General features: G+C 37.1%; 1 protein-coding gene across 1 annotated transcript; it reads right to left on the bottom strand.

Annotated features, from left to right (window-relative positions):
• Window positions 1-4,030: 4,030 nt before the first annotated feature.
• LOC131054818 (small glutamine-rich tetratricopeptide repeat-containing protein 2) lies at window positions 4,031-26,050 on the bottom strand. Its single transcript, XM_057989427.2, has 7 exons — window positions 25,660-26,050; window positions 10,715-10,926; window positions 8,148-8,197; window positions 7,975-8,062; window positions 5,136-5,252; window positions 4,769-4,871; window positions 4,031-4,512 (listed from the first exon to the last, which is right to left on the bottom strand). The coding sequence occupies exons 1-6, from the start codon at window positions 25,940-25,942 to the stop codon at window positions 4,818-4,820; spliced, it is 804 nt and encodes a 267-aa protein (XP_057845410.1). The 5' UTR covers window positions 25,943-26,050; the 3' UTR covers window positions 4,031-4,512; window positions 4,769-4,817.
• Window positions 26,051-27,260: the final 1,210 nt, after the last annotated feature.

Below are 27,260 nucleotides of genomic sequence, written 5' to 3'. Positions count from 1 at the left end.
GCTTTCTCAATATAAATTGCCATTCATTTTACTTGTGCTGAGTTTTTGGATTCAACTATGTATATTTTGTTTGCATCAACGTTTCGTATTTTTCTCTTGTTAGCTCTCTCTCATCCTGATGATGGATCATGGAGTGTGATCCAAAGTGTTGATGTAAACAAAATATACATAGTTGAATCCAGAAACTCAGCATAATTATCATCAAGAACTATGGAAATTTAATATCTTTGATTCATTTTACTACCTTGAATTGGTTTGCAATTGAAATTTATTTTTATTTTTTTGATAAATAAAATGTAGTATAGTTGAAAAAGTGGTTATTGTTGATTGTAAGTGTATGTATTCACTATTAAAAAAGTATTAATTTCAAGGCTCATTAATCATCTTTGTGTAAATAGAGGAATAAGGACATTTTTATATGCATAGAAGCCACATTGGATGAATTTTTGGTAGAAATTAACATCACTCAACAAATGGGAGCAACAATCAACCAAGGCTAATAGTTGATACGTCTCTAGAATAAGGTTCTTCACGACATGTTAGCATTAAGGATAGGTACGTTAGGAATTCGTCCTCACATGTGAGCGTGCAGTACTCCACATTATTATTTCTTAATTAGCATGTAAATAATATAGAGACAATGATAAATAATAACTTAATATTAAAATCAATTTAATATTTAAATGCTAGTAATTAATTATGTGAGTTGTTGAATGGTTTGGGTAGTTAGTAAGTTGAAAGGATTTGTAAAGCCATTGAAATGTCATAAGAAAAATGTACAAAATGACATATTATTTGTGTGTTTGAGTGTTTGGCTCTACTTCATATCTCATTTTTAAGTCCATGTGAATTTGGTGGAAAGATAGAAATTTAAGTCAACGAAGTAGAGATGCTCCAAAGAAAAAGAACAGGTTAATGTAAATAAGGAGAAAATGTTTGGATCAAGGAAAGAGGCATTGAGACAAGCGAGAGAAATAGTAGTAGTCATAGTTAACACTAAAAAAAAGGAGTAACTATATGTATTAAACTCTTTATTATCAATATAATTATGAATCTGCATCTTTTACCCAAAAAGAAACACTAAGAAAAGACTATATAATTCTAAGCTAGTCACACAAATCACAAGTGGAAATGTCAAACAATTTTGGCACAATGAAAAATGAAAAATATATATATATATATATATATGTTTTTCCTTGTTAATTATATATATCTAAATTAGATCAGATAAATGACATTTAAAGTGTATGAAAGAGACCTAATTAGATTTTTTTTTGGGGGGGGGGCAAGGTCTAAAAATCAAAGGCTAGAGATTTTGGAACAAGAAATGAAGTAAACAATTAATCATAATTGAAAAAGGAAGGCTCTTGCAAATTATCAGCCTATTTAGACAAAGAGATTATCATCGCATAATTCACTCAAGGGGATGGTCTAGTTTGCTTCTTACACCGAAATGGACAACTCGGTCTACTCCTAGGGAGGTATCCTTGTGCTTGTATTAAAACTTTTGGAGACTTTATATAAAAATTTAGTGATTAGTTATCACTATGAATACATGTCAATGATCAAAAGATAAAGTAAATTGACAAAATACATTGCAACTGGATGTAAAAGTAAGGAAACAAATAAAATAGAACATTTTCACAATGGATTGGTGATGTTGACAATGTAAGATTATATTAAAAGAATTTGGAGCCTATAAGATGTTATCAAAGGAAGTTGAAGCAAGGACATTGTCGTAAATAATTGTACACCTAGAGAGTGGTCTAATTTGCACCTTACATCCAAGGGACGACCTAATCCGTACAAAAAACTTGAAATTTTGCAAACCTTTTGATGATTTCCAATACTTCTCTTCTACCACCTACAAATTCTTCTTTGATTTCCCTATATAATACTTTTAAACACAAATTCCATGTGGAAATACTGTATGACAAAATGGTTAAGAGGGAGTTCACCTCAAACATGAATCCACTTAGCACAAAGATGACAAGTATACTGAAAATGAAATCTACACTAAGAAATCAACCTAATTAAAAGCATAGAAAAAGGAATCTTAATGTACAAGGGAAATGACAGGAAGAAAACGAGAGACAAAATGAAAATAGTACAAAGACAAAATATAATCAATGGGTTGGTGGATGAGAAGAGGTGGAAAACAACAAATTTGGTATTCTTGCGGAACCTAAAAAGAGATTGGGAAGGACAAAGAAAACCAATATATTAAATAGATGATAGAGGGTGGGGGATAAAAAGGAGGTCAAAGGGACACCAAAAGGATGGGAGATAGAGTGAAAGTGAAGAGGGATGGTGGGTGGGGGTGGGTGTGTGTGTGTGAGAAAGTGAGAGAGAAGCCAAGCCCTAATGGAATTGACATGATGGGATGACTAGCATAGGGGGAAAAATAAAGAAAATAGCCATCTAGTAATGAAGAATTATAAACAAATTGTTGCAAATCTTGAGAGCATTGCTACAACAATGCCTCAATGCAATATAGACTCAAACACACTCATTCCTTCATTCCTTTAGATCCAATAGCTCCAATATAGTGATCAAGTGAGAAATTGACAATTTATTTAAAAACGAGGACAGATGAGACTTTATTATAAATTTTAAGAGAAGCCAACAAAACATACTATGGAGGCCTAACTACAATCATCAAATGTACATATCATTTTAATTTAGGGAGCAAGATAAGGTAACCACTTAGTTGCCACTCTTCTTGGGAGGGGGGCCTAGTCCCTTCACTTAAAGCCTATTTTTTGAGTTTAAGGAAGAAGGGAGCTATCTAAAGGTTGCGATCATCAGTTAAGATTAGCTAAGATTAGCTACAAGATACAAGATGTCAAGAGGAAAGAAGAAGAATGGACACACGAGAGAGATAGGAATGCCTTTATATTTTGATCAAGTGGGTAAGAAGAGGTCTTGATGATTGGAGGAAAGGATAAAAGGAACATGAAAAGGTCCGAAATCGCAGAGTGAAAAAGGGGAGGGGGCTGCAAAAATACTGAATGAGATGGAAACAATGGAAAGAGAAATAAGGCTTAGGAAACGAATAAAGAAAAGAGCCAAAATAAGGTCAAAAACATATAAAATGGAAAAAGGGTTCAAATGAAGCAAAACACAATGAAAATAATTGTAGAGTATGCAATTTCCATTATTACAGGTGGTAGCCATGTTTTAGTATTAATTATAATGAAGAGATTAAGGAATCACAAAGTATATACTTCAGAATTCTTAGTGTAAGTGGTGACTTCTTAAGTCCCCAGACAATTTGAATGGTTAATGTCTTTTTTAACAAACAATCTTAGATTAGGCACAAATCAACCTGCAACTCTTTGCAAGAGTAAAGTTGTGATTAATGTTGAATCTGACACATCTGGAATTCCATGATATAGGCAAACTATTCACCATAACACTAAATAAAAATTATCACCTTCCCCTTTGCTCAAACGAAAGACCAAAGACAACCCATTTTAGTAGTGGACAATGGTATCCTGAAGACCTTGATCTGCATTGAAAACATTAAGAGGCTTGCAATAACGATGCAATCTTGTTCTTGCCTGGTATGATTAGCTTCAGCTTCAGAATGGTAGGGAGATGCTCGCCAGTAAAAAGCAAACTCCAACACATTGTTAAGCCTCTAAGCATGAAGTCGTATATGGCATAGTGTCGTCAGACCTTTTTAATGTCTTCCTTAAAAACTCTGTCAAATTCCCATCCAATACTTATTTCGAATTGCCCAAAAAAGAACAGGTCCACAAGTTATAGATCACTTGAATAATGACTACGCGTCATTAGTTCTGTATGCTATTATGATGCATTGATGTCTTTATCAATATTAATGCCACTTTATTTTTTGAAATTTTCAAATTTTTTTTTTTTCAAAATAATCAATGTTCATTGTTTTCCTTGCTAGTTTAGGGTCACATTCAATACTATAAATAATACTATAAATTACGTCAATATTTTTCCAATTTCCATTTAGAACCCAATTCTAGGAATGGAAAAAGGCCATATATCAGCATGATTGTGTAAGCTAAAATACATAACAAAAAATGGTATATTACTATGTACAATCCTCGTCCGTATCCAACTCGTGCAATTTGGGATCTTGCATATGATTTTGTGAAATTTACTCACAGAAATCCAGATTAAGGAAAAAACAATTAATGGCACATTACACATGACAGGGTAAACAACAATAACATTTTGGTGATGATGTCTTGCTAAGAGGTAAAGGCTGGAAAGAAAGCAGAAACATAAGTTTAAAAGATGAAGATTAGTTAGGGTTGTAGGGGAACTAAATTAAGAAAAGGCCAGTCCAATTATAACACCTTGCTTTGAAGTAAGATCTCAAACAAGTCTGAGAGCATAAATAAAATTACTAACAGCCAACAGGTTATGCCAGTGAAGTATTTACGATTTATAGAAGCACTTGCTTATTATTTACAATCATCCCCATTTCACTTGAAGTCCGTGACATAATAGTACTCAAGTCATATCATCCTCCTGATTTTAAGTTCAACAGTAGAGAAAATATCAGACCCGGGAATGCCATAAAAATCATTGTTATCTAAAATCATAAAAATAGAAATTCCATCAAGTACATTGACATAATTTCTTATGTAATTGTCAACGACTAAGAACTTCTAGACCTTGGAATAGATACATGAAACATCTTCATCTATTTCAGTTGCATAAACAATCTTTGTATATGGATCACCGAAAAAGCACTAACAAGCAACCTTTATCAGGAGTTTCTCACCTCTTCAAAGGGCATAATTTCGCATATGGAAATATATAAACCAGCCTACTCAAGACAAAGCCTTTGAAAGAGCTAGTTTTTCTTGAAGTTTTTTAATTTGGGCCTGTAAAAGAGGGAGCACTTTATCAATAGAATTCCATAATCTGGAAGTTTCTGGATTACTTATAGCATCAGTTCCTTAGAAATAAACGTCTTGGAAAATAATAAAATTCCCACTAATAATCAACTTAAACTGGCAATCCCATTAATAATAAAATTCCTTGCTCATGATATTTTCTTATATTTGTTTCAATCAGATGAATTACATCAGAGTATAATCTTAGTAATCAAATATACTTGTTCTTTTCACAGATTGATATGGTATTACCTTGAATGGTTTCGAGTTATGAATTGATGGTTCAATGGCTAAAGCGCATGAATATGCATGTTCTGCAGCTTCATATTCTCCTAAGGCATAGTATGCATCACCCTGACGTGTGTGAGCCTGTAAAGACATACAGAAAAACATCAGAAGCACAGGAACAACATATAATAACTACCAAGGAAGCGGTAAAATACGTTACTTCTAGTATGGTCTTGATCTGATGGCCACAGCTTGTATACAAACAAGGAACATTGATATAATCCCTAGAAGCAATATCTCTTCTATGCTAGGAAAAAGCCTATGTGATGACATCAGAGAGATACTTCCTACAAAGGTGACTGTTTATGTGTGATTCAACATGTTTCAAATCTCAGAAGCAGGGTGGATTGCTTACATGGTCCTACGAGTGTATGACTAATGGCTAACAAAAAACAATCAACAATCTGAAGTTCTCTGCTTCCAAATACGAAGGCTAGATATGATAAGGAATTGTCATAAACAAAATAGGAATTATTTTGCCTCCAAAAAAGGTATTTTCCAAACGTCACTTTATCAAAGAATCAATTTTTATGGGCCAGATTCTCAATAAGAAGAAAACGTGACAAATGTTGCATTGATTGGTATTATAATTCAAATAAACAGAACGTTGCAATGATTTCCATTATAGGTCAACTCAACTCAATGTTGCATTTGTTTGTATCGATAGACAACCAACACAATCTACTCATATCAGAAGGTCAATTGTTGAAGTGCACGTAAATTGAGTGCAAAACCCTGATGAACATAAAAGGGATTTTAATTCTCGGTTTATGGGGTTTGAGAAGTGTTATTACAGAAAAATCACCTCTATTCTAATAACCAATAACAGGGACTATCTCATGCCCCCTTGTTAGTTGGTAAACACATGTCTTGGTCTATTCTGTCAGTCAAAATTATAGAGATGCTTTTAAATAATGGATTAACTAGAGATGCATAAGGATTCATAAGAAATTTCACTGCCTCAAACAATCAGAATTCCATGAGATATAAAGCTGACTCAGAGAGCATATTTCACAATTAAAAAACAACCAAATAAAATAGGGTTGCAATTTTACTAATTTAAGGGCACTTGCAAAGGTGTCATGGTGATTCTGTAAGTATCGTGATGATTTCTTTAGTAATATGATGGTTTCGTATTGACAAGTGACAACTGCAGTGGTTTTGCTTGATTTGAAAAAGAAGAGAGAGTAACACCAGAAAATGGTACAAATTGCAGTTCCATGACTTGGGAGTCCTTTAGTGCATGAAAAACACCTCCATAATTTTTATGAGTAAGGCATAAACGCAATTAAAAGTCACAAATAGATGAATTAATTCAAAAAGATGTTACAAAGTTCAGTTTGTTGAAGACTTGTGGTGCAAAGAGCAGTTTGAATGAGCATAAAAATCTGGAGATTGTTGTAACATGCTCTATCTGAAATCTGTCACTGTTTAGTCCAAACAAAGGAAAGGAAGCTGAGTAATCATTACTTCCAGCTAATTTTCCCCACACTAAGCTTTCCAAGTTACAATCTTTCTGTCATATTTATTGTGGTTTCTATACTCTACTGTTCTCATGATTGTGATGCAGCCATGCAGGAGCATCCAGTGGTGTAAGGGCAATCTTTCATCACCCAAAAATAGTGTTTTCCTTTAGTTCTTTTGGAGCCCATGATGACGCCTACGAGGTCCAGGACAGTCAGAAGCTTGAAACAACCAAATATATTCATCTCTATTTTTAGTAAGTCGGCCTATTCAAGTTCGTATGGACATGAAAGTTGACCCGAAGGAGAGGAATTGAAAAATAAAATGATTGGTGAAAGAATCATCTCAATATCCTACACCATTTCGAAGATATTAAAGTTGTTGTCCCAATAAATTTTGTCCAATGAAGTTTCAAACTCAAAATTGAGAATCTTAGAAGCCCTAGAAAAGTTTGAAAATTGGAAAAATAAATCTGATATATTTGGTGGTATAAATCTCTATGCGAGCTTTCTAATGATATGTTATAATAGAAAATCAGAAGCCTGAGTCAAAAGTTATGGCTCCCGGAAGTTGTGCCACCAAAACTCAAGTTTCAGTGAAAAATCCACCTAAGCAGGAAAATGACCTGTTGGACTGTTGGGCTCCAAAAAGAAGAAAAGTTACACTTTCTAGAAAATTCTAAGGTGATTATTGATGCTAAATAAAGAGGTGAATCATCATGGCTCTAGATTGTAGGGTTTTCTTGGAGAGTTGATTTTTTTCTGTAATGGTTTAGGCCCATGTGGTTGTAGCATGTAATTTTCTGAATGTTGTAGTTCTCATTTCATTGGGATAATAGAAATCAAGTCTCTTTCTTGCATTTTCTGTTTATTTCTCTGTTGTTGTTGTCTGTTGGGTTTCTAAAGGGAGTACCCTTCATCAGATTGTTTCCATTTTGTTTATGCAATTATAGTACTTGTTTCTTCCAGTGATTTCAAGAACACTAATGCTAGCACAATCTGCATCCTATCTCAATTGATTGAAACAAAATTCAATTAGGAAAGCATAATAAATGTTAATTCACAGAATGCACATAGAACTTGAAAAATTACAGATCAACTACAAGTACGAAAAAGTAACTATTAGAAAGAATCCTGTGCATCTTAATCGACTAACAATAGTTATTTTATGATTATCAAGCCTAGATGTTTGAACTAACAATTCTATTATTTTTTCGTTCTACTATAACTAACAAGTAAGGTCACTGGCATTCTTCTTATTGTAACACTCGTCTACAATGCATAGAACAAATACATGCAAATAAATCATCATATGGAAACAACATCAATTAGACACTTACCACATGCCAATTCGATGCTATTCTCGAAGCTTCCTTGGCATCTGAAAGAGAACCAACATTATCACCAATAGCTAATCTTGCAGCTGACCTGAAAAAGGAAGCATACAAAAAATATTAGATAATACAATTAGGTCATAGTCATACTCCCTCTAGATGAACCATAAAAACAATACCTGTTTGCATATAGGAAATGCTGACCACCTGATGGCTTCAAGTCAATTGCCTGGAATCCAAAGGAACATTAAGTTACATCTCTAATTTTTAATCTAGCATCATATGACCTACATTTTATTTGAATTAGTAGCTTAATTTAAAAACTGTAAAATGTAGGTAGAATCCTATTAGTTTCATTTACTGATCTAGCCAATTGTCATTTTACTTAAACACCCAGACTATAATATAAAGGAGCTTCTTAAAGCCAATCATGTTAACAGAAACCTGGTCCATTGTTAAATTTAGCAATGAATAGTAAGCAAATTGATTCTCGCTATGAAAAATAGTGCAATTCAAGAAACAAAAGGCAAAGGCTAAAACTATAATCATTGGTAACTGTAAATTTATTCTGCGTTACTTCTTGTTTGACAACATTGAACATGATGCTGCATCTGTCCTTTCAGAAACTTGTAGATTGTTATCCAGTGATAAGTTGTTCTTCTCTAGGTAGTAGTTATTGAGATAGAAAAAGAGACAGCAGGTGAAGCAAATAAAAACTTGATATGAAGGAAATATGACCTGCAGGCATAGCATAAAGGCAAGAAACCAGTGAATGAACAAATGGGCGGAAGTTCATTTCCTTCAAAATGCAAAAAGAGGCTTTTAAAGAACCAAAAGTTGATTCTACTGCAGGAAAGCTAGGATACCTTATGAAAAACAGGAACTGTTTACAAAGAAATTTTGAAACAAATAAGAATGAACATTGCAGGGATAAGGTGAAATATCTTGAGAATGACTCAAATGATGGAACGAAAAAGGAGAATTACTTTGTTACCTCTCAATCTCAAAATAGCACACCAAAAGGTATTCAGTACTTATGCTATGAAGCAAATGACTGGTATAAAGGTGTGATTTCCAGTTTGGATAAACTAACTGCAAGAATGAATAAATAAGAAAAAGAAACTATGTCTCATTCCTTTGAAAATGTCCAGGAAAAGAACTCAAAGCATGTGGGAATGTTTTACATTCGTAGACTGGGGAGAGAGATTCTTGAACAGACTCTGAAAGCTGAATTTGAAAACAGAAGTGCTTAATTAAGGATATTTCTAACAAACTAAAACGTTGTTGTTAAAGTCCTAAAAGAGAGTGTCCAAGATAGATTTTAGCCTCAATATGAAACTAAGATGTTTTGGTGATTGCTAGAAAATTGAAGATATTCTTGAGAATGAAAGATATGGCTATGTTAGTTTTTATTTTATTGATAAACAAAATTTTGCATGCCTTGCCTCCAGTAAAGAATGAAAAAGGGATTCTATGATTTCACTATTGACAAATATCTTATAGGAAATTTTGATAAATAAGTAAATTGTAGTTGAGTGTTAAGAGCTTGTTTAGATTCTAGAGTCACTTGTATGCTACAATTTGAAACAGTTTTTCTAGGTGGCTTAAAATACTTTCCCACGTAATAGTTTTTAAAGAAAATATTTGTTTCATTTTCTTCAATAAAGCCAATGATCTTGTGCATCTTCAAAAATTTGGTAAGCTTGTTGAAAATCAGTATGTAAAATATACCATGGTTCTTACTGATTGTGGTGAAGAATTCATGTCTGAGGGCCTAGAAGAATGGGGTAACCATTGAAATGTCATTAAGTATGTTGAAAGGTAGGAAAATTGACAGCTGCTTCTAGAAAAAGCCTAAGGATGGTATATAAAGCTAGGTATCCATTGACAAACAGGTGACAGCACTGATCTCCTGTCCTGGTCTCCCACTCTTCAACAATTCCATGCTTCATGGAGGGGTATTTCCTTCACACAGATAATATCTGCTTTTTATGTATCAATTTGAGTTGTGTACTTTTCTTTAGTACTTAGTGATCATATACAAAAAATAGTAGAAGAAATATGCAAACTGTAATGCAAAGAAGAAGAATCAAGCTCTGAAAATGAAGTAAACTACAACCACCAATAAGAGAAACCCAAAATGGAATTATGACATGATGAAAGCTTCAAGGATTGTGTTAGAGACCCCTTCTTTGTACCTGAATACATATGGCATAGAGCAACTAATGCGAGAGCAGATATGCATAAAAGAAATGTTGTCTATAGATGTGCATCTAAATCACAAACGTTAAGTGCAACTTGCTTTCTCTATCGATGGTAAGGTTTTGCATACTTAAGGAACACAACATTGCTATATCAGATAAATAAAGAATAAGCTATCACTAATTTTCAATCAGTTAAGTTCAAATAGTTTGGGAAATGATTTATCACCAAAATCTGAAAGATTACCTGGTGACTGAAAATGTTTATTTGTAAGTTTCAGTCATAGTGCTCTTAAATTTTTGAGTTTCAGCCATATTGCTCTTCAATTTTTGAATAAAAATAGTTTCAAGTATCAGAATATACTTAGTAACAAGAGGCCCATGTTCTTCAATGTTACTTACTGACATGTTCGTCACTACAGTTTGCTATTTCTTGTTGTACTCATTTCCTTTCACAAATCCTCAGAAGCAACAGATAAATCCTAACCTTCCTCCTAAAAAGAAATTGCTAAGCTTGAAGGTGACAAAATGGTAATTGACTAAACCTGTGAATACAAGAGCTCGGCTTGAACTGCATTCCCACATTCAAATGCTTTGTTGCCCTGCTCCTTGAGTGAAAGTGCAATCAAATTGTTTTCAGGATCTGAAGCCCCACACTGAGCAGCTAGCAAACGGGCAGCATGTGCAGCTGTTGTGCAATGGCTGACAAAAATCTCCGCTGGAAGCAACACTAAATTTGGTCCAAGACCACAACGACCTGTTTGAAGAATCAGTGTTAACAAGGTTTATCAGTGAATTTGAGCACTTAGCAATATTAATTACTGCTTAATTGAAATGTATATGATGCATTGTGAGACCATGCCAAACAATATGAAAATATTTTATAGTTTGTATTTTAGTGGGATTCTTAACTACATAGAGTTATTTCAGGTGACAGTGTCCATGTTCACAAGCTTAGCATCCACCACCTCCTAGCACTAACATCACTAGAGGTGCTGTGTACTTTGTACGTCCCCTACACATGAATCAAAACGCCATAAAAGAAATGGCTATTCATGGAAAATAGGTCATCATGGGATGGCTTGTGAATTTAATACTACACACGAGTCAAAATCCCAATAAAAGCAGTGTAACCCAAAAACGCGTTTCCAGCCTTGAGGCACCCGTTGCGGAAACGGAAACCGTTTCAGGGACTTGGGGGTGGCCGGAAGTGTTTCCAAGCAGTCCTTGATCCCCAAAAATTTTTGGAAACGGTCAACTATTTTTCCGGGGACAGTTAGCCGTTTCTGGCGGTAAGGACACTTAGAAAACCTTTTTTTTTTAAATATATTATTTTTCAGTTTTGTAAGCCATTAATTGTTTTTAGAAAATCCAGATCCCTGATTGCAGCGAGTAAATTTTTTTTTGTTTTTAAAGATTAAATTGCTTGTAAATTATTATAATATTTATTATTTATTAATAGTAATTAATTTATTAATTTAATAATTAATAACAAATAATAAATATTATAATAATTTACAAATTACAAGCGATTAATTTTTTATATTTTTTTGCACAGATTATTAAACATCAATATACTTTGATATTGTTATAGTATTATATCGATATCATAGTTTCTATATCAATATCATATAGATTATATCAATATCATATAGAAAGTTAAAAACTCAAACAAACAAACAAAAAACATTGGTATTTGTGTAATGTCCCCTTCTCGTTGATGTCTTTCCGGTGGTCCATTAGCCTATTCCTGAGACCTGTAGGCTATGTGGAATAAAGAATGAGGGTCAAGCATTGATGAGGCGAGAACTTACTATTTTTAGTAAGTCAAGGGTTGGCTGTTTTGGCGATACTGTCCTACTGAGCTCTCCATGCTTTGTCACTGGGTGCGAAGATCCTACTTTTCGGAGCAGTAGTTCATGACTTACTTTATTTAGTAAGTGGTAGTATGGCATATTTCTATTTTTGGCAGTGGACAGGGTGCTGATCCTGCAGCAGTTCAGTGGTCTTCCTTGCTTAGCTTCATCCTGGCTTTGGCAATAATCAGTACTAGAGTCATCAGTGATATAATTAAACATTATTTCCTTATCCTAAGGTTTAATATTTAATTAATTTGATTAATTTTACTACTGATTAATGACTATGGAAATTGAGCATAATATCTCCTAAGTGCTAGGCAAATTATTATGTCTAGAATGCGACACCAATTTTATAATGAGAGATATTATTTTATTCACCACAAATGTTTGCTAAGTCAAAATCATGGTCTTGTGCTTCTTGGCGTAATTCTTTGACTTATGGTATGGGCGCCTTCCTTGGGTCCACATGGTAAAGGGCATGCAAATGGAGAAGTTGAATTTGAGCGAATTTGTGAGCATTTGCATTTGGTTTTGGGGAGTTGGAAGTTATAAATAAGAGCCTTGGGCTCCCATTTTGATCATCTTATGAATTTGCATCGTTATGCTGCCCAATTGGCGATTGAAAAAATCTAAGCTTCGAAGTGTGGCTTCCTAGCTAAGTCTCAGTTTCGTACTTGCAAGATTACTCTCATCCTGCCGAAAAATGGAAGAGGCTGGCTTGCCGCCTATTTCAATTGAATTGTAATTCAGTCCTCCCACTGCATAAGCGGTCGATGATGATTGATTGTAATGGTCCTCCCGTTGCATAAGCGGTTGAGTTGAGTTTGTTTATAATTTCAATCATCCCGCTGAAATATCGCGGTCGAGTGATTTGTGTCTGTGTGTTTCTCTTGGCTGGTTCACCGCCAAGTTTCTTGCTTTCCCGCTGGATAAGCGGAAGGGGCTGGCTTGCCACCCAGTATTGTATTTCACTTCATCTTTCAATAGATTTGAGATCTAATGATCCCCTATTCACCGTATGCTCTCACCTTCCCACATTGGGCACTTGGTGGTCAAAAAGTGGAAGGGTTGCTTTCTTCAGCAAGTTTTCAGTTTATGCTTTCTAACCTTAACGGGTTATCTGTTTGTGGATGATTATTATTGGTCTAAAAACAAAACAAAAAAATATCTGGGATATTACAGTGGTATCAAAGTTGGTTTTCCTGTCAGCCTGTGAGTTTCAGTGGGTTCAGAAGTCTCCATGAGTGACAGAGACGTCAGAAACTACAACCAAGAACAGAAAAGATAGCAGTTTCAGATTCCGATAGTGCCGGGAGAGTACACATTTTCAGAAGTATTGAGGAACAGAAGGAAGGATTTATATTCTTCAGACTCCGTGGATTCAATGGCAGACAAGGCTATAGAACAGAATGAGGCACTTGATAAGAAGGCTGAGAGACAATTCAATGCCATGATGGACATGATGTCTCTACCGCTGGCCAAACTTAACCAGAACGTTGTTGGGACCCTGTTGACGTGTATTTTGTACACAATCAAACACAGAATAAAATACCCAAGGGTACCTTATCCTCTCTTGAATAAAGCCTCTGATTGCTGAAGATATCGCAAAAAAGGATCAATCAGGATGACTCCAAGGTTCTTGTATGTAGGGTCTCTACGTGTGGATAAGCTCTCTGTGGTACGATGTGATTTGCTGGAATCACAAGGGGACTTACATTTGATGCCTGAACTTCTGATTTGCTTTGAATATTGCTGGAACACAGGCTCTCACTAGCTTTGATTTGAAAAAAAGAAAAAAAAGACGAGGGCGAGGAAAGAATCTAATCTTAATACTAAGAATGTAAGAGCAATGAATGATCTTTGATGGAATTCTAACTAAGTCTTGTTTTGACATCGCAGGACCATCTCCACAAGGCTAGTGCGATCTTCGAAGGAAAGCTTTATGATGTTCAAATCATCACTGCAAGCATAGACACCATCAGGTTGATGCATATCGATGAAGAAGCGACAATTGAAGTTAGGCTTAAGCTGAACGATTCTAGTTGACTACGCAAGGCAAGTCTGCAATCAACAAACTGCTAGTAGTATGGATATACGAATTTCACCATCAATCAAGCACTCTTCCACTCATCTAATAACATGAAATCAAATATGAGAAGTATAAAGACCATGCAAATTGTCGAATCGACCCATAAATTTCACCATTTCTTCAATGAAGTTACAAGTTTCTTACAACAACATCTGGGCAACAATCTTTGCCTTCTCTCTCTACTCTACTCTAATTGCTATTCTATCAACTTCTAACTACTCTCTATCTACTAATTGCTTCCAACTATTTCCAACTCTCTAACTCTTACCTTTACAAAATGGAGAGTCGGGGTTTATATAGTGCCCTCAATACAATTCGATGGCTTAGATCAATTCGAGATCAATGGCCAAGATTTTACAATGAAAACCCTAATTAGGGTTTGTTACAACCATTACATAACATTTAATGCTCGACCAATGAAATAATTGTATTGCTTGGACACATGTCCTCTCTGGAAAAATCGACCAATGGATAGCCGGGGTAGGTACATCGGAGTTTGTGCCACCTTCCATGAGTTAGGTACATTGAATCTGGACATGCTGAGGTGGACCTCACTGATTGGAGAAGTGATGACTAGGATGCCACCTCGTCTAACACTTGTAACTTGGTAAATATTCAACTTGATGTTGTTGAGAAGCTAGCTTTAATTAATTCATCTGGAACTATCTGCTTCTTCAACGAACCCTTGCTCTGACTTCTTGTGTCCTTGATGTGCAGGATGATTGATGTACCTCGCCTTGGAATACTGGATTGGAAGAGGTCGCCCTTATCTTGATGATGCTAGATCGAAGAAGGCCGTCCTTGTCGATGCTAGGCTGGATTGAAGAAGGTCGTCCTTGTTGATGCTAGGCTGGATTGAAGAAGGTTGTCCTTGTCCTTGCTTGATCGTCCTTGATCTGGCTTGATTTTCCTTGAGGAGAGTCTTCCGACTTGTAGATCTTTCGAGCTTGGGAGTCGCCATCTTGATACCTACACAACATTTCAAAATTAGTAATATATCTTGAAATCTAAAAATTAAACTTTAAAAGGAAGACTCAAGATTTTAATTTAGGAAACCTCATGATAAATCTTTGAATTATCATTTCCTAATTAACTACGCAATACTTAGATTTTTCCAAAAAATGCTTTAAAAAATCAAACCTTGAATAAGGGTGTCAAGATGATTTTGCCATACCTCTTCTTGAGAATTAACTCTAAAAAATAGATGAATTTTGGCTAGGCAAAGTGTAGATCAAAGCTCTCCCTTGGATAAAATTGCGCCTCCATTAGCTAGCTTCTTCAAGATCTGGAAATTTGCCTTCAAATGTAGCAAGAAATTCGCCTCTCCCATAGCCTTCAATATGAATTTCGCCCTTCTTAGTCTCCACTCCTGGTAGAAATTCGCTCCTTCAAATTGCTCTTGAAATGATGAGTGAATGATTTGAATAATGAAAAACATGCCTCAAATATATAGAGCGCTCACCATTTTATTTCCATGGGCCGACTTGGAAAAATAGGCCAAAAGATAAATAAAAATTAATAAAAGAAGAGGCCGACTTGATAAAAACATTAAATAATACCCCAAGCGTTCCAATTTTATTTTTAATTTAATAATAATTAATTTTAAATGCCTTTATAATTAAAAAATTCGATTTTTTAAAGGCTTAAATTAATTATTAAATACCATGCGCCTTTATTAAATGTCAATTTAATTCCTTTTAAAACATCTTGGAGTTTTAGCGAAATTGGCATTTAATGCAATTTGAAAAATATTGGCGCCCAAGCATGGAAATAATGGTTATTAACAAGATCGCTCTGGTCCCTTGGTGAGGGACAGGAGCGATTTCATTCTAGACCTCACACTTCTTGTTTTTTACGTCCAAGACCTCATTTTTGACGTCCAAGATGGCATTTTTATTTAGAATTTCGAGTTCAATTTATTCGATCTTTGAAATGAGTGCACTTTAAAGCATTTTCGCCCTGGTCCCTTGGTGAGGGACAGGAGCGATTTCATCTTTTGTCCTTGGTCTTTGTCCTTCATTCCTCCGTGAAACCTTTTAAATATCATTTCGACCTTGTGTCTTGACTTGGATTCGTCCGAAACTAGAGAAGAAGGTTAGCTAATGTGTTTTTCGCCCTGGTCCCTGGGAGAGGGACAGGAGCGCTTTTGCATTTATAAGCTCACTTGTGTTTTGCTATCTTCAAAAATTATCTTCAACGGATCGATTGTGTCTTCCTTCACCCACCTCAAGCGCGAAACTTGCCTTCCTTTTGCCAAAAACTTGTCTTGAGGGAAAATCGCTCTGGTCCCTTGGAGAGGGACATGAGCGATTCGCCTTGGACCCTTGGAGAGGGACATGAGCGCTTTTCGCTCTGGACCCTCAGTGAAGGTCAGGAGCGAAATTTGACTTTTCGAACTCTCTATCAGGACAATTTTAATGGAATATAACATTTCCTTCTATGTTTCTTCTTTCTTATACTTTAAGTTATATTCCATATATACTTTCAGGATGTTTGAGAGTGGTTTCAGACCTCCAGGAGTTATATTGCAAAATCTAGTTTTTTGAGGTTTTTTAGTTTCCAGACTTAGTCAAATTCAGGATCAGGACATTCCAGACTTAGCCAAATTCCAGGATCAGGACTTTCAGACTTAGCCAAATTTCAAGATCAGGACATCACTCAAGCCGGACTTGCTTATCCATGTGATCATCTGGGCGACACTCAAAATGCAAAGGCTAACTGACAAAACCCTAAAAGACCTAGAAAAAAACATGGGTCCCCATTTGCAATGGGGCGATGTGTGAAAACGTCACAACAGACCCCTAACCAATCCAACAATGGACCGGAAGCCAGCACTTCTAATGCTCCTGTAGGCAATGGAAATGGGAGTAACAACGGGAGCAACAATGGAGGTTCAACCCCAAGACCTCTACAACCTGTATTTCTACCAAGCGAAGTACAGCAAGCTGAAACGGAGATACCTACAGCTGATGAAATAAGAAACAGCTACATGGAATATGCTTCTCTCCCTGGTGAGATCCGAGATATCCTCACTCTGGATCAGTTTATGAATCAGAAAATGAAGAGAGGAAGGAGGAATGACTAAGTTTGTTGCCCCAAGAGATTATCAGCAAGCTCTTGGAAGAGTGACCTTAGCACACTTTGATGGAAGCACTAAGAGCATAGCTAGAGCATGGGTGCAAAAGTTGGACAATTACTTGTCCTTGAGGCCTATGCCGGAAGAAGATGCCATCAAGTTTGCTACCTTGCACTTGGATGGAGTGGCCCACGAATGGTGGTACCATGGGTTGGTCACCCTTGGTCATAACTTGATCACCACCTATGCTGATTTCACCAAAAAGCTGATTGAGAGATTCGACACCAAGGATCCAAAGGTGAAATTTAGAGAACTTGCACAACTCAAACAGCAAGGTTCGTTGGACACTTACGTAACTGAATTCCAAAATTTGTCAGTTATGGTAAGTAGCATCTCTGAGAAGTGGTTAGTTGTCCTTTTCACTGAAGGACTTGAGGAACCTTTGAAAGGTTGGGTTAAAGCATTTGATCCGCCCACCTTGGCAGAAGCTATTAAGAAATCTCGAAACATAGAGTTGGCTGCCCCAAGGAATAAAATTCAGTCCAAGCCTTTTCCCTTCAGAAAGGATAAGAAGAAGTTCACAAATCAAACCAAGAAGTTCCCTCCGCGAATGGATGATGAGCTCCATCAAGAGCTTTGGAGGAAGAATCTTTGTTATTCTTGCAAGGAACCTTGGGCCCCAAGACATAAGTGTCATGGAAAGAGCAATTTGCATCAGATGGAGTGCTATTTTGCGGTTGGATCAGATTCTGAAATTTCAAAACAGCAAACTGAAGTTGAGGACAGCAAGTATGAAGAGGCTCCTGAAGGGTCTGAACTTGGATCGAAAGATAGAGGAGTAGTTGCTCAACTCTCGAGCATTCACAAAAATGAGTCCTTTAGAGTTCGGGGTGTGATTGGAGAGCATCGTGTCATTGCTCTCATTGACACAGGAGCGACACACAACTTCATTGATGAGAGGATTGTTGCTAAGAGGGGACTAGTGGCAGAGGAAGTTGAGGGCTTCAAAGTCATGGTAGTAGATGGCTCCACTATATCCTGCAATCGGATGATTTCCAACATGTCTCTGAAGTTGGGAAATCATGAAATCAGAGATGATTTCTTTGTGGTTAGCATTGGTGGGACTGATGATGCAGTCCTTGGGATTCAATGGCTGAGATCTCTTGGTGAGATCACACTGAACTTGCAAACCATGGAGCTGAAATTCATGTCTAAAGGGAAGAAGGTAGTGTTGAGAGGAATGTCGCATGGTGGACTTAAAGTTGTATCTTTGAAAAGGATGGAAAGGCTGATCTGCCATAATCAGGTGGAGTGGGCAGCGGAGTGTTTTATAATGCCTTCAAATCCATTGGTAGACAAGGGCAGCTATTCCACAGACATTCAAGCAATGATCACGGATAGAAGTAAGGTCATGGTCATGCCCTCAAAACCACAAAAGGAAAATCGGAATTATCCTGAAGATATTCAAGCCTTGATAACCAAGAGAAGTAAAGTGTTTGAAAACCCACCTCCTGGCAGACCCCCTGAGAGAGGTGCCGAACACATCATTGAGCTTGAAGAGGGAGCTAAGCCAGTTATGACTACTCCTTACCGGTATCCTAAGAAGAAGAACGATGAGATTGAGAAAGCAATCCAGGAATTGCTTGACATGGGTTACATACGGCCTAGCAAAAGCCCCTTTGCTTCGGCTATTGTTTTGGTGAGAAAGAAGGGTGGGACCATGCACATGTGCGTGGATTACAAAGCCCTGAATCAGAAAACTATCAAGAATCGGTATCCTATCCCAAGAATTAATGAGCTCATTGACGAGTTACATGGTGCAGTGTTCTTCTCTAAGATTGACCTCAAGTCGAGGTATCATCAGATTAGAATGAGAGGTTCAGATGTGGAGAAGACCGCTTTCAGATGCCACTTTGGGCATTTTGAGTTCCTAGTCATGCCCTTTGGCTTGGCTAATCCACCCGCTACATTTCAGTCATGTATGAACAGAATCTTCCAAGAACAGCTAAGGAAGTTTGTTTTGATATTTTTTGATGACATACTCATATTCAGCAAATCTTGGAAGGAGCATTTACAGCACTTAGATGAGGTGCTAAGCATACTAGAATCTGAATCCATGTTTGCTAAGGAGTCCAAATGTGAGTTTGGAATGGAAGAGTTGCTATACCTTGGTCACATTATCAGTGCAGGTGGTGTGAAGGTGGACCTTGAAAAGATTAGAGCCATCATTGATTGGCCTCCTCCTAAAAACATAACACATTTGAAGGGATTTTTGGGTCGGTGTGGTTTTTATCAGAGGTTTGTGAAGGGATATTCTCAGTTGGCTGCCCCCCTCACAGATCTTACGAAGAAAGGAGCTTTTGAATGGTCTAAAAAGGCACAGATAGTGTTTGAGTGGTTTAAGGGGATCATGAGTTCCTACCCTGTTTTGGCTTTGCCTGATTTCACCAAACCTTTTGAGCTGCAATGTGATGCATCTGGAGAAAGTGTTGGTGCAGTCCTCATGCAGGATAAGCATCCTATAGTCTTCGAGAGAAGGAAGTTGAGAGAACCTGAAAGGTTGTATTTGATTTATGACAAGGAAATGCTTGCCATAATGCATGCCCTTGCGAAGTTCAGGCAGTATCTGGTGGGGAGTAAGTTCATTGTTAAGACTAATCATAATAGTCTTAAACATTTCATGCATTAGAAGGATTTGAATGAAAGACAACAAAAGTGGGTGAGTAAGCTGCAAGCTTACGATTTCGATATTGATTATGTTAAGGGAAAAAACAATGTTGTGGCTGATACCTTATTCAGAAGGCCCCATTTGAGCTCACTATGCGAGCTTACTGCTAATTGGAGGGAGTTGTTGCTTGCTGATTATGCCAAAAATAATTTTGCAACCAGCATTATAGAAGGTAATTTTCATGATGAAAGGTACAAATTGGTTGAGGGGTTGATACTGTACAAAGGAAGGATCTTCATAGTGGTTGAATCTAAGCTAAAAAGAAGATTTTGAAGACTTTCCATGACATCCCCCTCGCTAGTCACCAAGCTTATTTCAAAACATACAGGCAGATCCAAGAGAAATTTTCTTGGAAGAGACTAAAAAATGATGTTTTGAAGTACATCAAGGAGTGTCATACATGTCAGAGAAACAAAGATGAGCACACTCTGTCAACCGGCTTGTTACAACCCTTGCCTATTCCCAGTCAAAAATGGGAAAGTATTTCCATGGACTTCATCACTGAGTTGCCACGGGCTCAAGGGAAGGATAGTATTTATGTGGTGGTGGACAGGCTAACTAAGTTTGCTCATTTTTTCACCATCACCAGCTCTTTTACAGCAGCTCAGGTTGCTGAAGTGTTCTTTCGAGATGTGTTCAGATTACATGGGTTACCAAAGAACATTGTGAGTGATAGGGACAGCAAGTTCCTAAGTGCCTTTTGGCAAGAGATCTTCAGATTATGTGGTATTGTGCTCACTCCAAGCACAGGTTATCACCCACAAACTGATGGGCAGATTGAGATAGTGAATAAGTGGTTGGAAGGATATCTTAGAAACTATGTCTCGGAGCAACAGAATGCATGGGTGAGATGGCTTCACCTAGGAGAGTATTGCTACAATTCCTCCTACCACATGTCCATCCGGATGTCACCATTCATGGCACTATACCGTTATGAAGCTCCTAGCTTCGCTGACTTAGTATTTGGTGATAGCAGAACCCCTCAAGCGAGGGATATGATGCAACAAAGTCAAGATATTCAGAGCATTCTGAGGGACAATCTCCAGCATGCACAGAATCTGCAGAAGTTGTACGTTGATCAGCAGCGAATTGAGCACACCTTTGAGGTGGGCGATATGGTTTACTTGAGGCTCTAGCCCTACAGACAGTCTACTCTCAAAAAATTGAAGCCATGATTCTATGGGCCTTTCAGAGTCAACAAGAGAATTGGAGAAGTGGCATATGAGCTGGAATTACCGGCAAGCAGCAGGATTCATAATGTATTTCATGTGTCATGCCTCAAGAAGGCTTTGGGACACAACGTTGTTGCTTCAACTAAGTTACCCCCGCTGGATGAGGAGGGAGAGCTAGTTTTGGTTCCTAAAGCTATCCTTGATTTCAGGGAACGTTCTTTGAGGAGAAGGGCGATCAAGGAATACTTGATCAAATGGAAAAATTTACTAGCAGAGGATGCTACATGAGAAAATAAGGAGATTTTACTGCATCCAGCCTTACAATTGCTTGAGGATAAGCAATTTTGGGGAGGGCGGACTGTAATGTCCCCTTCTCGTTGATGTCTTTTTGGTGGTCCATTAGCCTATTCCTGAGACCTGTGGGCTATGTGGAATGAAGAATGAGGGTCAAGCATTGATGAGGCGAGAACTTACTATTTTTAGTAAGTCAAGGGTTGGCCGTTTTGGCGATACTGTCCTACTGAGCTCTCCATGCTCTGTCACTGGATGCGAAGATCCTGCTTTTCGGAGCAGTAGTTCATGACTTACTATTTTTAGTAAGTGGCAGTATGGCATATTTCCATTTATGGCAGTGGACAGGGTCCTGACACTGCAGCAATTTAATGGTCTTCCTTTCTCAGCTTCATCCTGGTTTTGGCAATAATCAGTATTGGAGTCATAAGTGATATAATTAAATATTATTTCCTTATCCTAAGGTTTAATATTTAATTGATTTGATTATTTTTACTACTGATTAATGACTCTGGAAATTGCACATAATGTCTCCTAAGAGCTAGGCGAATTATTATGTCTAGAATGGGACGCCAATTTTATAATGGGAGATATTATTTTATTCACCATAAATGTTTGCTAAGTCAAAATCGTAGTCTTGTGCTTCTTGGCGTAATTCTTTGACTTATGGTATGGGCGCCTTCCTTGGGTCCACGTGGTAAAGGGAATGCAAATGGAGAAGTTGAATTTGGGTGAATTTGTGAGCATTTGCATTTGGTTTTGGGGAGTTAGAAGTTATAAATAAGAGCCTTGGGCTCCCATTTTGATCATCTTATGAATTTGCATCGTTATGCTGCCAAATTGGCGATTGAAAAAATCTGAGCTTCGAAGTGTGACTTCCTAGCTAAGTCTCAGTTTCGTACTTGCAAGATAGTACCTAGCTGTGTCCATGTGTTCCCAGTGTTGTTGGTGAGTGAGTTGCAGATTGTGGAGTGTTTTGTGTGAGATTGGAGTGTTTTCTGGTTGCTGGTCACGGAGCTGCTGAAACTATATTTTGCTCATACCTCTTGTCCAGGCGATTCCATCATTCTAGGTATCGGCTCATCCATCTTTCCTGCCACTGGCAATGCATCTTGTAACTTTTTAGCACCTTATGTTGAGTGTGGAATTTTATAATGAAAATCAAACTTCCCAGGTTAGGCATGGGTTTAGTGAGTGCATTGGGAAGCATGCAAAATATATATGGGTGTTTTAATAGCTTCCTTTGGGTTTGTTTTCATTGTGGCTGGTGTAGCATTGGTTTAGAGCTGATTTGGGGTGAATTGGGTGAGTAATGAGAGTTATGAGTGTTTTAGTGAATCCATAGGCTGCTGGTTTTGCATTTACAGCCTGCAGATTTTGATGTTAGCATAAATTTCATGCTTATTATTTGGATGTTCAGCATTACTCTTCTTCTCTCACTATCTTGATTATTGTAAGGTTAAGTAGTACTACTACTAACCAATTCTGGCTTGTAAACTCTCATCCCGCTGAAAAGTGGAAGAGGCTGGCTTGCCGCCTATTTCAATTGAATTGTAATTCAGTCCTTCCGCTACATAAGTTGTCGAGTGATGATTGATTGTAATGGTCCTCCCACTACATAAGCAGTTGAGTTGAGTTTGTTTGTAATTTCAGTCGTCCCGCTGAAATATCGCAGTCGAGTGATTTGCGTCTTTGTGTGTTTCTTTTGGCTGGTTCACTGCCAAGTTTCTTGCTTTCCCGTTGGATAAGCGAAAGGAGCTGGCTTGCCGCCCTGTATTGTATTTCACTTCATCTTTCAACAGATTTGAGATCTAACGATCCCCTATTCACCGTATGCTCTCACCTTCCCACATTGGGCACTTGGTGATTAGAAAGTGGAAGGGTTGCTTTCTTCAGCAAGTTTTCAATTTATGCTTTCTAACCTTAACGGGTTATCTGTTTGTGGATGATTATTATTGGTCTAAAAATATATATATATATATATCTGGGATATTACAATTTGGCTGCTGGGTGTGGGACGGGACGGGAGGAGTTCACGCAGGTACTCAGGAAAAATTGCAAAATAAAAAAAATATTGGTGAAAACTAAAAAAAGTGAAGTCAGAAGTATAAATGTTATTATGTTGCTATGATTAAGTTTCAGATATATATATATATATAGCCCTCCCCTGCCATCCCCTGTTCCGAGAAAAAAAAAGTGTCCCGGAAACTCGGGGTAACATAGAATAAAAGGGATACTGTAATATTCCAACTAATTTTTATGGTTTTTTCATAGCAATATCACATTCACACCAACCACCCGTTAGGGTTAGAATAATGAAATCCAAACAACTGGAAGGAACCCTACACTTTCTGATCACCGAGAGCCCAGACTGGGAGGGTGAGAGCATACGGTAGCAGGGGATCTTTAGAGATAAACTGTTGAACTACTGAAATACCTTAAGGGGCGGCAAGCCAGCCCCTTCCGCTTATTCAGCAGGAAAGCAAGGAACTTGGCGGTAAACTAGCCAAGAGAACAATACTTCAAATACAAATCACTCTACCGCAATATTTCAGCGGGAGGACTGAATTACAAAACAACTCAACTCGACCGCTTATGCAACGGAAGGATCATTACAACCAATATCACTCAACCACTTGTGCAGCGGGAAGAATGAATTACAAAATATCAAATATAGGCGGCAAACCAACCTCTTCCACTTTCCAATGGGATATGAAGAATACAATCCAAAACGATTAGTAGTACTACTACTTAACTTTACAATAGAGGGAAAAGAGAGAGTAGAAGTATATCGCTGAACACATGAGATAATGATCAACAAACTAACTCAATACCAAAAACAGCAGGCTGGAAATGTATGACCAGCAACCCATAAACTCACTAAATTGCTCATATCTCACTCAATTCTCCTTCAATTCACCCCAAATCACTCCCAAACGAACACTAACAAGCAGCAACTAAGCACAAACCAAAGAAGAGCTACCAAACACCCTGCACACATTCCAATGCACTCACCAAAACCCACGCCTAGCTAGAATATTTCGATTTGCAATATAAAATCTAAAACTCAAAATACGGTGCTGCAAACTTACAAGATATATCGCCAATAGCATAAAGAAGGTTTGAGCTAGTACCCAGAATGACGAGTCACTTAGGCAGGGAGGTACAATCGAAAACTTGCTTCAGCCACAGGGAAACCAGCAACTCCAGAACACACACCACACTTCGAAAATGGGGCTTGATGCTACTGTTAACTGGACAAAATGGGGCCAGTGATTTTACTGAAGCTGCAGATAGGATATACTGCAACCTCTCGAATTTTCTTTGTTGGGGAGATTATAAACATGAGATAAAAATGATATAGAATTTGATTGTATATAACAATTTGATCTCTTGGACCTTTCAACAGTTTATCTACTTCTTAAGATGATTGCTCCTACAGCTTGCCCTGCTCTAAAATAAATTATCTAGACTAGAATTGGCAAGATTGAGCTTAGTCAGGAAATCAAAACCCAGCAGATTAAATTTGAACAATATGTAGGGTAAATGAAAACTATCCGCTTATGGACCTCTACAAGGGGGTCTCACACCTAAATGTTGTCTTGATTAGCACTGACCTTAAAAATAAACCATTTATTAGATATATTTATTTTATAATAACTGTGTAAACTGTTTAATATTCGTGTGATTCCTTCAATCACCAATCTCTTGTAATCAGTGATCAGAAACTCATATCTCGTGTGTTCTACTTTGCCCTCATTCTACACTGACGACTGAGATAGAAACTAACAAAAATGAAACATCAAACAGGCAAAAAGTTGAACCATCACACAGCATCAATTATCACTGTCTGAAATTTGAATAACGCCGAAGATTATTCATCCCAGTACCACTTGGGAAGGCGTAGATCTCCCCTGCAATCAACCTAAGTAATATAACTTGCGTACTATTCTAAACTCTAACTAGCAAACATTGTCAAAGATTACTGTAATAGGCTATGACTGCATATGTCTAGTTGGGTTTACCATCGTTATAAAGCTAGCAATTCAAAAACCGGCGCTCTACTGTAGCCTCCCTCCCCCAAAAAAATTGCATTGTTCTACCACTAAGTCTTACACCCAAATAATTGATCCATGCCTTAGTGCGCACCAATTCTTTCAACTCAAAGCTAGATAATGTCGTAGGATTTAGCACATCAGCACAATGTGGGAAATTTTTTACAAAATAGGGATTTGCAAGATGAAAAAGCAGAGAGGAAAGGAAAGCCGAAAGTACCAAGACAGTTACAGGTCTTGACTATGACATGTGGAGGTGCAAGGCTCATGAGAAGTTGTTGGGTTTCCCGAGAGCCACTTTTAGAGCAGGCCTTGTTTACACACACTCTAATCTCCTGTTCCTTCTTTTTCGTCTCGCTTGACTGAGATTGAAATGATGCCTTCACTGCACGCCCCCGCTTGCATTGCTCTGCATCTTTTGGATGTCTTGGAACTGGTGTTTTCTGTCTGCGAATTTCGGAGAATTGAAGTTGGAATCTGAGTTTGGCTCCGCACTCGGCCATGATACTCTTCTTCAATCCGACCAAATAATCTTCATTCCGATAATATACGAACTTCTGTTGTTCTACCACGTACCTATTGTCATTGCTATTTTCTATTCTATTGTTCCACGTTTCTATTGTCATTGATATTTTAGCGTTTGAGGGTGGGTCTTCAAAATTCATGATAAATGAATGAATCAATCAATGTTTTTAATAATATCTACGAGGTCAAATAGTCTATGAGATCTATGAGTTCAGCTAAAAAAGAGTATGCAAAGATCAAAGATCAATTTGTTACTCTTTTTTCTTTTTTTCCTACATCTTGTGTAACTTGATCAAGAAATATGCGACTCTAGTTATCTTCTTTTCCTCAAATAAACTACTCAAGGTGTTTACATTTAGCGTGTCAATATAGTGGATTCAGATATCATTCTAAGTTGGGCATTTCATGATATAGTCTCTTTCTATCTCCACAACCCCTTGGGTGCAGTATCTACATTTTCTATCTGCCCACTCCTCTTTAGGTATCATCCATCTTCTGGTTTCACACCTAAGTTGATGTGAACTAGTTCTAATATGAGCAATTAACATTTTTGCTTTCCATTTTATATCCATTCCTATGTAATTATTTTGTGTATGGTCATGTGTGAGATTGAAATGTCTGATATAATATTTATTTTATCTCCCAAGTTTTTTAGTCCACATGTTTTCTCTAAATTTTCCTTGCACGTACTTTTTTATTTCCTTTTTGTTATTTGGGCAATCATATATGATAATACTCCATTTATTCGTTTCCATGTTTTCTACTCTTTTTAGATAGCTTAGTAACCGGGCCATAGTTGTTGTCTCAATAGGGAAAGCCCCCACTTCTGCTAGAACAGTCTCGTATGGAACAGATGATTTAATCTTGAGACTATTTGTGATTAAGTGTTTTTGTAATCTCTATATCTGCCTCCATTTACTTTCTAAAGTGTTGCTGCCCCATACCTCACAACAATATAAAACCACTCGAACCACAAGAAGGCCAAAAAGAGTCTTTTTAGTTTTCCAGTCCCATAGCTCAGCTCTTCTACATCTATTTCGCAATGAGTATAAGGCTTTCCATCCTCCTTGGATCCTTTTTGCTCTGCATGTTTCCCAGCTGAGTTTATTGTGGAAGTTTTTAATGATGTCCATGAGTGTGGGCAGTTGATGGTTTATGATGGTTGGACTTATCAACAAGATATTTAAATATTATTTATGAAATTTTTACAATGAATTTTGATCATGTTATCTATTGTTTAGACTCACTTTTTTCAAATAACATTTTTGAAGATTCAATTTTAATAGTATCTATATA

The sequence above is a fragment of the Cryptomeria japonica genome, chromosome 6 (assembly GCF_030272615.1).
Source record: "Cryptomeria japonica chromosome 6, Sugi_1.0, whole genome shotgun sequence".
NCBI classification, from domain to species: Eukaryota; Viridiplantae; Streptophyta; class Pinopsida; order Cupressales; family Cupressaceae; genus Cryptomeria; species Cryptomeria japonica.
The sequence above is the reverse complement of the archived record's forward strand: the minus strand, read 5'-3'. Positions and strand labels throughout refer to the sequence as shown.